Genomic DNA, 13,417 nt, shown 5'->3' with positions numbered 1-13,417 from the left:
TCTAATTATAGAAAATGTATAAACAGGGTATAAGGCAAATATGGATATGCTACATAAATACTCTCTCCAGATATTTTCATATTGTTTTTGATTGTTAAAATATATATGATTTGTATTTTTCTGCACTTTTTCCACTAAATGATTTTTTTTTTTATTATTGTTACGGTACAAATAAATCTTTTTTTGAATAAAAGCTGCTGATTTCACACTGTGTCTGAGACATGGCATTTGTAGCAAACATCTTAGCGTGCACTTTTCTTCTAATTCCAGGGTAGCGGCTGCAGGTAGTTTGATGGAACCAAACCTCTTCGTCCGTGCAGATCCCCCTAAAATTGAGATGAAAGTTAAATGTGTGCGCAAAGGCCAGTGCAAGAACTAATCAATCAAACCAATCATTGTACTGTAATTGTAAAGGTGACACTCACGTAGTAAAATCCATCTTGATCCATGTCACCTAATACATATATAAGGTCTCCTGAGTGAAAGCCAAGTTCAACCTTTGAGAGACAAAAAAGAGTTTTGAGTGACACCACAAACCACATTGCTGTATTTAAAAGAAAAAATAAGACTGGATTAGTACGCAATGGTTAAAAACACCATGTGGTTCATGTATCGTGATAGCGCTCACTTCACTGTCCATGTTGGGTGAACTTTCCCATGGATCGTAGTCGAATAAGGCCACCATTCGTCGAACGACCACATCGTCTCTCAGATCTGGCGTTAAAGACATATCTGTGGGCCCAAATACACAAACGCTCCTTTGAAATCACAACTTGAATGGTACAATGTGTCAATAAGAGCGTTGACGCTGAAGAAAATAACTGCTCAAATAGCTGATAAAGAGAAAACAGCTACCTTTGAGCAAGTGCACTGAAATAAATCCGTGTTTCATTCACATTTTTTTTGTGTGATTTCTGTATGACTTTTACTTGTTCTTATTTGTTGTAGTAATTTCCTATTGTTAACATTCACAGCTCAGTGGAAACAGCTTCCCACACAATATGCTGTGTTATATTACCCCTATTTCAATGCTCTGGCAGTGTGTTGGCACAGTGTCCTGCAGAAACAGGGGGCTGATACCTGTGTGGTCCACAGGGAGGAAGCCCTGCTGCATGAGGAGATGCTTCAGGTACTCATCATCCACTGGGATTTCATCCACCATGTTACTTGGCACATAACCGGAGAGACCACCAGACTCACCGTGATAGAAACCATCAGAGTCTGTGTCTCCAAACACCTAAAAAAAAATGCAGAGAAAAGAAGAAAAACAATGATTAGCATGTGGCAGCGGTGAAAGTCACATCAGTCAGGAACCTGACTGATGTGACAGGAAACAAAGAACAAAGCTGATATCGTTCTACACACTCGGCTGGCCTGAACCTAGCCCAAACAGGAAACACCATCTCGTTCTTTATAAGAAGCTTTTCAATTGATCAAGTGAGGAACTACTCACAACTCAAACATACGAGTTACACATGGCAGAACACTTGAACAGCACCATAACAGAATCGTACACCTTTTTGTACCTGCTCTACTTTTACATTAAGTTACAAAAAAAGCAAAAAGACGTCACGTGTTTGGTTTGTTTTTTTTTACCTTGATTATCTGGCCTGGTACAAAAGGCAGCTCTTCTGCAGCCATCTCATAGTTGGGGGACATTGCAGCAGGGTTGTATGGGTAAAGTGCAACAAAGAGTCGGACAGTGGGTACGGACACCTGGCTCGCGGTCTCAAGCTCCCATTCTGAGAGCTCCTCCGGAGTAGCAATCTTCACTTTATCTGGGTATATCAAAACATCCAACTCCAGCCTTGTCTCCATTTGCAGCAGCGTGAGCGCTCGACTGTCCACTTTGCAGACAGATGGCTGTTGTACACAGAAGGCCACGCCTTTCCCTTATCCTAATTTGAGGTAACTAAGCTAAGCAGAAGCTACAGTAATCCTCTTTGAAGCAAGTGGAGAGATCCATAAGTTCAGCACTGTAAGACTGTACATTGCACCGTAATGAGAGCAATGGTTTGCAAAAGAAACCTCTAATATGTTATCTGGAGCAGATCATAGCATGAAGTTCTATTAAGGCTGCATCTAACATGCATGTGGCAGCTGAGAGATCGCCTTGTGTTTGTCAAATATTACCAAAAGGCATACAATTCATATATTTCTAAGAAACAAATGTGATGGAAATAGAGGTTTTCCAACCATGCATTGACATATAATCAAGTTTATTCCCAGAATTAGAATATAAAGGTTCTCAAAAATGCCTGTAAATCATTTTTGCAAAGACTCTGGTGGTAAAAAAAAAAAGCTTTAAGTGTGAAACCACACATTACAATAAAAAAATTAAAAATAAATCATTCTATAGTTGAAGCCTCAGATCAGTACAATATTCACATTAATTGAAGAATTGGTTGAATGTGAAGAGGCAGTATTTTCCTCCTCATACAACTTGACCCAGTTTACGCTTCACTGAAAGTCAGCACTTCCTCTCTTCTTGACCTGTGGTCAGGTCAGCAGGTGATAATCTCTTCCTGCAGAGAAACGGAAGGTTCAGGAAGTAGGTTGGGGACACGTCTGACTTCAGTGAAAGCTGTGGGTTTGTTGTGACCAAGTTTCTGGTTTGGACACCCCCCCCCCCCCCCCCCCCCCCCAAAAAAAAAAATATATATATCTAGGAGGTTTCCATCATTCATATTAGAACCAAATTACACATACCTCTCAGCCTTCACATTTTTATTGTGTGTGTTTAGTTTGGATGTGAATTACTTTTTCTTGTGTCAGTTTCCATTAAAGCCAGTCATCTGTCTCATTTGATCAATGCTTTTGTGTATTTTTTTTGCATATTGTTTAAAAAATATTTTATAATTATATATTAATTCATCAATGTATTTAGTGGCAATTCTGCATTGATTGTTCTTAGTTTGTGTTCCCTCTTTCTCCTATCTTTTGTGTTTGTATTTGATTGAAGTGGGTGGCGAGCTGCTGCATACAATTGTCTGTACAGGGATAAATCAAATTGAATTGAATAGTCTTGATTTGTCGTGTGCCACTAACTGGGTGTACTGGGTCAACATGTGTTTATAAACTGCCTGGGAACAGTTTTGTTCTTACAGGTTTCATAAACCTTTTCAAAACAACAACAAATCTTCCTTTATTACGCTTCACACTGCAGAACATGTCTCAGCCTCAGACACCATCATTTCCATGTTTGGCCAGAAGAGGGGGCTGAGAACAAATGTTTCTCCATCTGCTTTAAGTAGCTCATATTGCTGGTTAGGTGAAGATGCCGCACAGTGTGAAATAACTAAATAAAGTATTGAGACACCTCGCAGTGAGTGGAATTGATGCTGAGATGTGAATCTGCTGCCTCATATTTGCGCGGTTATCTCTCAGGATGGTTATTATAAAAGAGCTGCACAAATTCAACCTCACCGGCAGTTTGCTGTTTGCATCACTCCCTGGTGTTTGGCCACGAGGACAGGAAGTGCTGTGATCTCAGATTACAGCTCAGGGACTCCTTGTGAGCCATGATGTCATGGTTAAAAAAAATACATTCAAATTTAAAGTCTGAGAACATGGGACAAAGTCTATCCAGGATGCGACATTTTAACATGTTAGAAGATGTGTGGCATTCTGTTTTATTATAGTTAATAATCATAGAGTCCTTAAATTCACACCAAAACCATGCTCTGTATTAAAGAATTCAGGGAAAAGAAGGAAATAAAAGTCAAAGATAACTCTCGTATTACACTGGTAAGGATATTTCTCACCTTAAAAGTTGTTTTAAAACAAATATCTAAACCCTAATTATGGGGTATTCAATTAACATTCTAAAAGGTCCAAATTGAGAAAATCTCCTCGGGCAAAGATCCAGAACATTTATCTAACTTGCGCTATTTAGTGCCATATATATATATATATATATATATATATATATATATATATATATATATATATATATATATATATATATATATATATATATATATATAAAACCATGACATTCTGATGTAGCATTTCAAAATTAAAGCCCTTCAAAATGTCATGCATGAGCTAACTTCAAATCACATTCATGAGACAATTTGTCTAATTTCAGATGGGATTTTAGAGGAGATGGTGCATAGTTACAAAGTCATTTCACCTCAGGTTAAAATTAAGTAATTCATTTTAGAAAAAAATGTTCTCATCTTCTAACAAGAGAAATGTGTGAGCATGGACTTTATGTGTGGTTATTAAACTACTTGTTTCAGCTCTATTCTCTCTGTTAACATCATAGTTGGTCAATGAATTCATGTGTTAGGATTCTGATCATATTGGGCTCTTAGGTTTATTTTCTGTGTCTTCATTTCAGATGTGAGTGGATACGTTTGCTCAAAAGAGTTGTTCTTTGTCTCGTAGTAACGCTTCACATTACTGCTTTTAATAATCGTCACGGTCTCTGAACATATGAGACATACTGGTTTTAAACTGTCAGTGGGAAGAATGAACCTATGAAAGAGTCTCTTCATTCTTGGTTAAAGACTCTGGTCTCTCTGGTCTCTCTGGTCTCTTTGGTCTCTCTGGTCTCTCTGGTCTCTCTGACCACTTCTCTCTCTGTTTGGAGAACGTCATGTGAAACAACTTCTCTGACTTGCGTAATAATTCTCCTACTCCTCGTTCTCTTTCCTCGTCTCCCCGTGTGTCTACATCTCACTCGAGTCAGGAACCTTGTCAGAATACTCATATTTGATTGGCTGAGCTGCATCACGTGATGTGATTTACGCCGCTGAACAAGTGCCGTAAAGGCTGGAAAAGCTGCGCCGGTTAAAATAAAAGCGCTCCGTCAAAATGAACCTATTAGTGACCCCTGCATTGATCTAATTTGACATTTTTCTAAACGCAATGATGATCGTCACTGAATTTGTTGACCTGTAGGCTATGTTTTTTATGCTAGAATCAAATTCTGATTAATCGTTAAGAAGAACACAAACTACAGATTACAGATTTAGATATGAAACATGACATGAATGACTCTCCTGCTTAATAAAACATTACCAACTTTCAAAAAAACAATAATGTTCCAATTTGTAGCCAAACCATGAAGACAAATTCCTTTTTAAAGATTTGTTTTTGGCATTTTTCACCATTAGTAAACGGATGACAGCAGAGAGGCAAACTGGAAACAAGCGGTGAGAGAGAGAGGTATAGGCAAACAACTATTTGCTATAAAGATATAGTGGCGTAATGTCTACCTCAGCAGAGGATGAGGTCATTCTCCCTCTGTGCGCGTTGTTATCCGAGCTTCTCCTTGCTGTGTTGACATAGCCGGGCCGACCGCGCGTGCATTAAGTGCATGATCGTGCATGTCTGCGCGTGTGGATGTGGCCCATTCCCATTAGCTAGCTCTGGTTCTCCCTCAGGTAAGCACTGTTAGCTCTGTCAGGCCTTTGCTGTTGTTTGCGCTCTTAGCGCTGCGAGCGCCGTTAGCTGCGAGCTAAGCCATCGCCATGTCCGAGCGGTTGAGAGGCGATAGAAATGCTCCCAATCTCGTATATAGGAAGACATTTTAGGAAGTTAAGTCAATACAAGGGAATGCACAAATAACCATCCAATCCTTCTAATGTCTCCTCTGAAAGTCCAACAGTTCCTAAAATCTTAAAAAGCATCCCAAGCTCCCAGTAGGACCTCTGACAGTCACCATGGTGGTGAGCCCACGGGGCAGCAGGCCTCCTAATAAACCTTTATTTGTCTGCCCGTTTGCTTGAGACCAATTCTCTTTTTATGGCCAGTCCAGGACCACAAGGCGTCTGACCCCGCCGGTCTGAGGGTCACTGAGGCTCACTCTACTGGACTGTGAGGAACTCAGTCGAGCCTGCGGTCGTGTTACAAGCACCCACAATAAAAAAAATGTAGTGGGTAACTCCCAGTGTAGTGTTTGCCCGAGGGTGTAATTTACAGTGGGGACTGGTGAGGACATCACTTTTACTGTTTCAGGTTGATTTTCATTAAATCTCTTTGAACATTGTCCTTAAACTGTCCAGTGGCCACAGCCCAGAGAAGACAATGACTAATGACTTGTTTTAGACTTGAACCAGAAAGTTGAACGTCCACTCTTCAGAATGTTCAGTCTGATTAAGCAAGTGATATGCAAGTTCTTGACTTAGTATGCACATTACAAAACACACTTCAAGGTTCAAGGATTCAAAGTTCAAGAAACATTTATTGTCATTCTGTAACACAGGGTTGCACAATGAAATGCTCTGTAGTCTAGTCCATTAATGCAAGACAAACATGACAAACACAAAACAATAACAGCAGCGCATTTATTACCTTCGTATCAGGCGGAATGTGAACAGCCGCAACAAAACAATTCTCTGGGCAGATAACATGAGTGCACCGTAAAATGTTTTTACCGTAACATTAAAAAATCCTTCCTGTAGTGTAACCTGTTCTGTCATACATATATATGTATATATATATATACATATATATATATATATGTATATATATATATATATATATGTATATACATATATACATATATATATATATATATATATATATATATCTGCCATAAAAGCTCCAGTAATAAAGAAGAAAAGACAATAAATTCTGAAAAAATGTTGAAAAATTCATTGGAGCTACCGTTGTACATCCAAGTCCTTAAACTTGTACAAAAGGTGCTAGGTTAATGGATACATTATTTAATTATTATTTTTTTACTGTAGGCTGTTTAATATGTAGATTTTACAAGTATTGTTATTTTGTTAGCTTGATATGATGCTGGTTCAGTTTTGTTGTTCTTTTGTCCAGATTAAATTGTAAATTCAGTCCAGATTCAAACCACAGTCTGTCCATTGTGTGTATGTTGGCTTTAGACTGTAAAACAATGTGAGCAGCCACCTCTGTATAGGACTTGCTCATCTGGGCCCAGCGGCTAACAAACCTGCCCTGAAGCCCCCACAGTGAGAGGCTGAGTCACACCCTAACCCCACCATAACCAGCCAGTTCCTATACAGGCCTCTAGCGCTTCAGCCACACAGGACATCATTTCCCACAAGGCCTTAGGCCCAGCTGCTCCCGTCCATCCATCCCTATACGCCTCTGGTTCCCAAGTATGGAGTGTTACATCATTGGCACAGACACCCACCTTTCTGAGTGATGACGCAGCCGGGGGAGAGCGTGTGAGGAGGGGTGAGGGAGGGAGAGAGGAGAGGGTGTCCCGTCTGCACGGAGCACAGACAGACAGCAGGGAACAGCTGCAGCATTCGGTTCGCGTAGGATTTCACTGCATTGCGATTTAAAATATCAATCATTTCATCCCCAAAAACTCAAGTAGAGCAGCTCGACTAAGCAACTACATATCATTTGAAAAATGGTTGATCGCGAGCAGCTGGTGCAGAAAGCCAGGCTGGCTGAACAGGCTGAGCGATATGATGATATGGCAGCTGCTATGAAATCGGTAAGTCCATAAATAAATAAAAAGATAATAATTATGACTTGTATGAAAATGTTTTGCTCTCTTTGCGTAAAGGCGCATCCCGCAATCTTGACTGTGTTGGCAGTAAGTCTGGGGGTTGCACCGCTGGCTTGTTATTTCTGTGGTACAATTCAGAGAAAAATCATATTTAATATCTTTATTGCCTTGTCATCAATTCATTTGCAGCTCAGCGGCTTTTTTTTTTTTTTTTTTCTGAGTCGAGTCCAAATCGTCTGCTCCTTGGGCGGTGCCTTCCTATGGGCAGTGCCGTTCACTGACGGGATATTACAATGAAATGCACACAGGCCTGAGCTTGATCTCTCGGTTAATACGAGGCTCTAATCATACAATGGCTCTGCTCTATTGCATTAGCTGCCTTTCCCCCCCTCCCTTTTTACCACCCCACCTCCCCTCCCTCCTCCATAATGCCTAATTTATAAAAGCTTCTGCTGCTGGGAGCCATGTGAGGTTGCTCGGAAAAAGCCTATCAACTGCTGCTGCCTCCTCCTCCTCCTCCTCCTCCTCCTCCTCCTCCTTTTTCTCTTCCTCCTCCTCCTCCTCTTCCTTCTCTCTTTGTCATATTAATCAAAATAATATGCATGATCAAAATCTGATCAATTTTCATGCTAGTATCCAATAGAGAGCTTTCTTGAGCATGACTGCATTATAAAAGCGCTCCAAAAAAGATCCCTTTCACTGCTCTTTCCTCTAAACAAACGTAGGAGGCAGCAGAATCTCTCTAGAATATTCTTTGTCATATTGCAGTGAGTCAATATGATCAGGGTTGTGGGCTTAGTTTTTCCCCTCACTTTACTCCTCATACATGTGCATGTGCTCTTTCTGTGTCCGAGTCCTCTTGATGCCAAGCAACATTTTCAAGTCACTTTGGGTTAATGACCCTAAAGAAGTGTAAATAGTTGATGCTAAGAGATCACAGGATCTTTCTCAGCTCTCGATGGCCCGATGCTGAGGACACAGCCTTTTGTCTGCTTTTCAAAACTCTGCCCCCTTAAAGAAATTCTGGGAACTGAAATCCCCATGGGTTAAAAAAAAAAAAACTGCTGTGTCACACCAGCTCATACTGGAACCAATAGCGTCCTTTGGAGTCTTAGTCGGGAGGCTGCATGAGCTCACACACGTATTCAAATCGTCACGCGTGCTTTAAAAGGAGGAACATTTCGTCGGATGTTCCTCAGGAGGGATGGCGTGAGCCCCTGTGGATTGTTTGTCATCGGGGGTTTCTGGTTGCAGGAGGTGGGATGAAGTGTGTGTGTGTGTGTGTGCAGGGAGGGATTCCTTTCCCTTTAAACAATCTGCCGTGTCAGTGCGGTCCAAACTAGGCCTTTTTGCAAGGGTGTGTACTCTCACTCTCTAATCAAAGGGAATCCCTTGGCATTACAGTCGAAAAAAGGACAAAACAACATGGAAAATATAGACGGTTTATTCTCATTGTAGCAGCCTTTTGTGCGCTTTTTAGACTGATTTTTTTATGGATACGCTAGGGCTAACGATTTCTTTTCTCATGCAATTGCTAAATTGTTTGGGGCGTAAAAATGTCAGGAAATAGCAAGAAATGCCCATCACAACTGACATTTTAACATGTCTTGATTTGTCTGACCAACCTTTCAAAACGAATACATATTTAGTTCATTGTCATCGACGACTATCATCGATCGAAAACATAAAATATTCACATTTGTGGAGCTGACACTGGTGATTGTTTAGTCCTCTTTTTGCCTAAAACAATAATCAAAATGAATGATCAAATCAGTTGCAGATGTTGATTCATTTCCTGTCAGTCATTTTTTAATCCATTAATTGTTTCAGCTCGACAAAGCTTCTTTTAGCTCTAAATGAGGATCTGGGTATTGGTCGGATTATGGAGCCTTTTGAAATTACACATATATGACATTTGTGCCAGTCGGGTGCATTCTCAGCAAATCTTTTAAATATATAATTATATAACTGTAATCCAAATGACACAGCAGTAAGCTTCCCAATCAGTGTATTGTAATTAAAGTGACGACTTATTTGTTTCATTTCAAAAAAACAACTATTGACTCAATTGATTACTAGAAATCATTTGACAGTAAATTTCTCCTGTTTGTCGTTTGCATGTTCACGGTAGGTTTACAGTAGGCCTCTCCATCCCTGTAGCTTGAGCCCTGCTATTCGTCCACTCAGTGTGTGACGTCTGTGATCCTGCGCCATCTTTGTGCTCCTCTGCCTGAGAAAGAAAATGTTAAAAATGAATAAATGAGAAATGTTAGTACGTCTAGGAGGAGCTTTTCAGATAAAAAAAAAACAAAACAGCTTCTGTGAAGCCTAAGCTACGTATTTCTGTATATTTCAGTCCCTGTGCAATTATTGATCTGAGAGAAGCCAATGCAAGGTTGCTTTTCCAATCAAATAACCCTGAGTAAGGTGGGCTTTTTATAGCAACATAGCCTCTTTTGACAACAACCCAACTTTCAAACCGATCCGTCAAAAATCTAAAATTAACAGTCGATCTCAGAGTGATGTCACAGCGTGGTGTTTGAGACAGGTAAAAAGGTCAGCTTGAGCCAGAGAGAAGGTCACCGGGACACGTGAACTGCCTGTGCAGTGATGGTTTTCCCTTTCAGTGCAGCTGCCACCGGAGTGCTGGTGGGAACATGTTCGCCATCTCCAGCACCTCCTTTCCTTCCCCAAACCCCCACTGACCGACTATCTTGAATATTGTTAGCTAGCGTAGCCGTCCACGTGGCAGCTGGAGCTACTGCTGCACTAAATGAATGAATTGTCATGGAGACTGAGACTTGCACATGACGAGTGGAATATTGTTCACCCTCTGTGCTGTGAACTGTACTGTCAGACCACAGTCTTTCACCTAAAAAGAGTGCCTTTTAATAATTAGGGCTGCAACTACCAATCAGTTGATAATTTTTTTTTGATTTATTGATTCTTTCTTCTGACCAATATTCCCAAACCAAAGGATATTAGATTTATAATCATAAGAAAAGAAGAAAAGCAGACAATCCTCACTTTTGAGAAGCTGGAACCATAAAATGATTGCAGACTCTATAATAATGCTTGATTCTCTTGGATTATATGTCCTCATATTCTTTTTTTTTTTGTATATGCAGTCTGGTGCTGGTAATCAAGACTTCTGCTCTGGAGATTAAATGGTCCATTATCTCCCTCTTCCAGGTAACAGAGCTGAATGAGGCCCTGTCCAACGAGGAGAGGAACCTCTTGTCTGTGGCCTACAAGAACGTGGTCGGGGCCCGTCGGTCCTCCTGGAGGGTGATCTCCAGCATTGAGCAGAAGACCTCGGCCGACGGCAATGAGAAGAAGATTGAGATGGTGAGGGCCTACAGGGAGAAGATTGAGAAGGAGCTGGAGGCCGTGTGCCAGGATGTGCTCAACCTTCTGGACAACTTCCTGATCAAGAACTGCAGCGAGACGCAGCACGAGAGCAAGGTGTTCTACCTGAAGATGAAGGGCGACTACTACCGGTACCTGGCCGAGGTGGCCACGGGCGAGAAGAGGGCCACCGTGGTGGAGTCCTCGGAGAAGGCCTACAACGAGGCCCACGAGATCAGCAAGGAACACATGCAGCCCACCCACCCCATCCGCCTGGGCTTAGCTCTCAACTACTCTGTGTTTTACTACGAGATCCAGAACGCCCCGGAGCAGGCCTGTCATCTGGCCAAGACCGCCTTCGACGACGCCATCGCCGAGCTCGACACCCTCAACGAGGACTCCTACAAAGACTCCACTCTCATCATGCAGCTGCTCCGAGACAACTTGACACTGTGGACAAGTGACCAGCAGGATGACGAGGGAGGGGAGGGCAACAATTAAAGAGAAACCACACTTCGAAAAAAAAATATATATGAAGGGCGGGTGGACTTTGGCAGCCACTTTTGCCGACGATACTACCGCAGCAGCAGTTCTTTATTTTTCCATGTGTTAAAAGAAAAGAATCAAAAGAGAGGTGAGAGTGGAGGTTAAATCTTAGTTTAAATATATATAGAAATATATATACAGTTGAAAGGGGCCTCCGTCTTCTTGATTTTCTCTTTGACATTTGCCAAAACCACTGATGTGTCAGTCAATCAGCCTGAAGTGGTTGTTGTTGGATTGAAATGGCAGCCTCACACTGGCATAGGAACTGATCTTGTTCTGTCAAGACAAGCTGCTTAGTTAGGTTTTTGCGTGATAGAGATGCATTTGAGTCACTTGAGAGAGAAAATGCTTGAATGGGAATGCCTCACCAAACTAGTTTGCATTGGTTCCAGTAGTAAGTCTATATATGAGAAAAAGGGCCCTGAAAGCCCTTAGCCTGACACAAACAACGAGAAAAGAGAACGTTTTAATTGGATTAATTCCCCCAACATTTGAAAGGATAAATTAGACAGGCGTGAAATTGAGGACTTGATATTAAAAATGTATTCCCCTCCTTAAAGTTTAGATTGGTCTGTTATGTCACTTGAACCATTGAGTCATTGAGGTGAAGATTACGAACGGCAGAGACTTAACAATTAAAAGTAAAAAAAAGTACAAAAAAAAACAAAACAAATAAAAGCAGCTTCAGAGTTTGTGGTTTACTTCTGTGTTTGTTTTATTAAATGCACTTGCCTACTATACTGTTTCTTCAGTGTAAGATGATGACAACAATAATATCGATTATTCAATATTGTGCATGCTGGTGATGTATTTCTATACAGTAGCTTGACTTTATTAACTTATACTGTGGGTGTTAAGTATTCATTCATATGATTGAGAAAAACAAGCTTTGTCTGATGTTGATTTCTAATCTCTAATTTATTTTGTTATGGTTTTTTGATTTGCTATACCAAAATGGTGATCGTAAAAGTTGACCTGTAATGGGCGTTGCTATAGTGACATGCAATATGTGTATTTAATTTGTTACTGAGAAGAAGAAAAAAAAAAAAGGAAGATTAAAAACTCACCAGTAATCACTTAATCTTACCAGCTGGTGTTTGTCACATGGACGTATGATTATGATATATTTTGTTCCTTGAACAGTATTGAAGTACTTTTTTCTGTCATGCTACCCACTTTTAATAACGGTGACGTTTTCAGGCTCAATGTTTCTGTTATGAATTCACAAACATGGACCATATTTTATTTCTGACAATATACATTTTTTTGTTTGTTTGTTTTTATACCTTTTTGCTGTTCCTGAGTGACAAAATATCTTGAATGTGAGTCATTATGTAGCAGTTGCACAAGAACCGAAATAATAGCTATGATAATAAAAAAAGAATATGGCTAAATTATACATGCACCATTTGCGTGGTGGTCTAGTGTATTGTTGTATCGTCACCCATAAGAAAATGTTGTTTTAAAGGGGAAAAAAACATGTTTGAACACTTTGTTTTGTGCCCTGAATACAGTATGTGCTTTCTTTTTGTGCCTGTATCATTAGTTAATATGCCTCATTTGCAAGTTAACCTTTACAAAAAAAGGATTTATATGCCAGTATTTTTCAGTTCCTGCATGCATGTGTGCAAGATGTAATATTTTCCTCACTTTGACATGTGTTGGATGGTACTGCTCTCTGTACAGCACATAGATATGAATATTCAACACCAATGCACAAATAGAATCACTGGGAAAGCATAGGCAATTCAGTAGAATTGTTTTTTTTAGATTAGCAAATGTGATAATTAACGTCTTCAGAACAAACTTTAGACACTAGGGAGCTGCTCAAGGGCACAGAAAGCTGCTGAATGGATTTATCTTCATAATGCTGCTACTACTATAGATTATTACATTAATATATTCATACAGATGGCAGTTTTCCGGTATTTATTTTTCCTAATAGATGGCAGTTTTTTTGGGACTTATCACAGAGATGATGGCTTAAGAGAGAAACCAAAAGCCTTAAGGTCAGTCACACAACCTCGTTCACGTATGCCAATTATGTCACCCTCATGAGTCAGCCTCCATGAG

General features: G+C 40.3%; 2 protein-coding genes across 2 annotated transcripts; one reads left to right on the top strand and one right to left on the bottom strand.

The window, feature by feature from the left end:
* Positions 1–235: 235 nt before the first annotated feature.
* Positions 236–1,262, bottom strand: si:ch211-105f12.2 (RIMS-binding protein 2-like). Its single transcript, XM_068727798.1, has 4 exons — positions 1,081–1,262; positions 629–732; positions 426–497; positions 236–326 (listed from the first exon to the last, which is right to left on the bottom strand). Exons 1-4 carry the CDS (start codon positions 1,160–1,162, stop codon positions 261–263), a joined length of 324 nt encoding a protein of 107 aa, XP_068583899.1. The 5' UTR covers positions 1,163–1,262; the 3' UTR covers positions 236–260.
* Positions 1,263–7,181: 5,919 nt separating this feature from the next.
* ywhag2 (3-monooxygenase/tryptophan 5-monooxygenase activation protein, gamma polypeptide 2) lies at positions 7,182–12,743 on the top strand. Its single transcript, XM_068715393.1, has 2 exons — positions 7,182–7,435; positions 10,643–12,743. The coding sequence occupies exons 1-2, from the start codon at positions 7,349–7,351 to the stop codon at positions 11,297–11,299; spliced, it is 744 nt and encodes a 247-aa protein (XP_068571494.1). The 5' UTR covers positions 7,182–7,348; the 3' UTR covers positions 11,300–12,743.
* The last annotated feature ends 674 nt before the right edge of the window (positions 12,744–13,417 follow it).

This window comes from Cebidichthys violaceus, unplaced genomic scaffold, assembly GCF_023349555.1.
Source record: "Cebidichthys violaceus isolate CVI_PGR_0920_01 unplaced genomic scaffold, fCebVio1.0.p SCAF_1, whole genome shotgun sequence".
Lineage (NCBI taxonomy): Eukaryota > Metazoa > Chordata > Actinopteri > Perciformes > Stichaeidae > Cebidichthys > Cebidichthys violaceus.
This window is presented reverse-complemented; position numbering and strand designations above follow the sequence as displayed.

What these genes read in the sequence shown, in the direction of transcription:
- si:ch211-105f12.2 (XM_068727798.1), bottom strand. Translation starts at nt 1,162, where the DNA reads ATGGTGGATGAAATCCCAGTGGATGATGAGTACCTGAAGCATCTCCTC. An exon ending in CACCCAACATGGACAGTGAA is followed by an intron (nt 498 to 628) that starts GTGAGCGCTATC and finishes TGTCTCTCAAAG; the next exon opens with GTTGAACTTGGCTTTCACTC. An exon ending in ATCAAGATGGATTTTACTAC is followed by an intron (nt 327 to 425) that starts GTGAGTGTCACC and finishes TCTCAATTTTAG; the next exon opens with GGGGATCTGCACGGACGAAG.
- ywhag2 (XM_068715393.1), top strand. Translation starts at nt 7,349, where the DNA reads ATGGTTGATCGCGAGCAGCTGGTGCAGAAAGCCAGGCTGGCTGAACAG. An exon ending in TGGCAGCTGCTATGAAATCG is followed by an intron (nt 7,436 to 10,642) that starts GTAAGTCCATAA and finishes TCCCTCTTCCAG; the next exon opens with GTAACAGAGCTGAATGAGGC.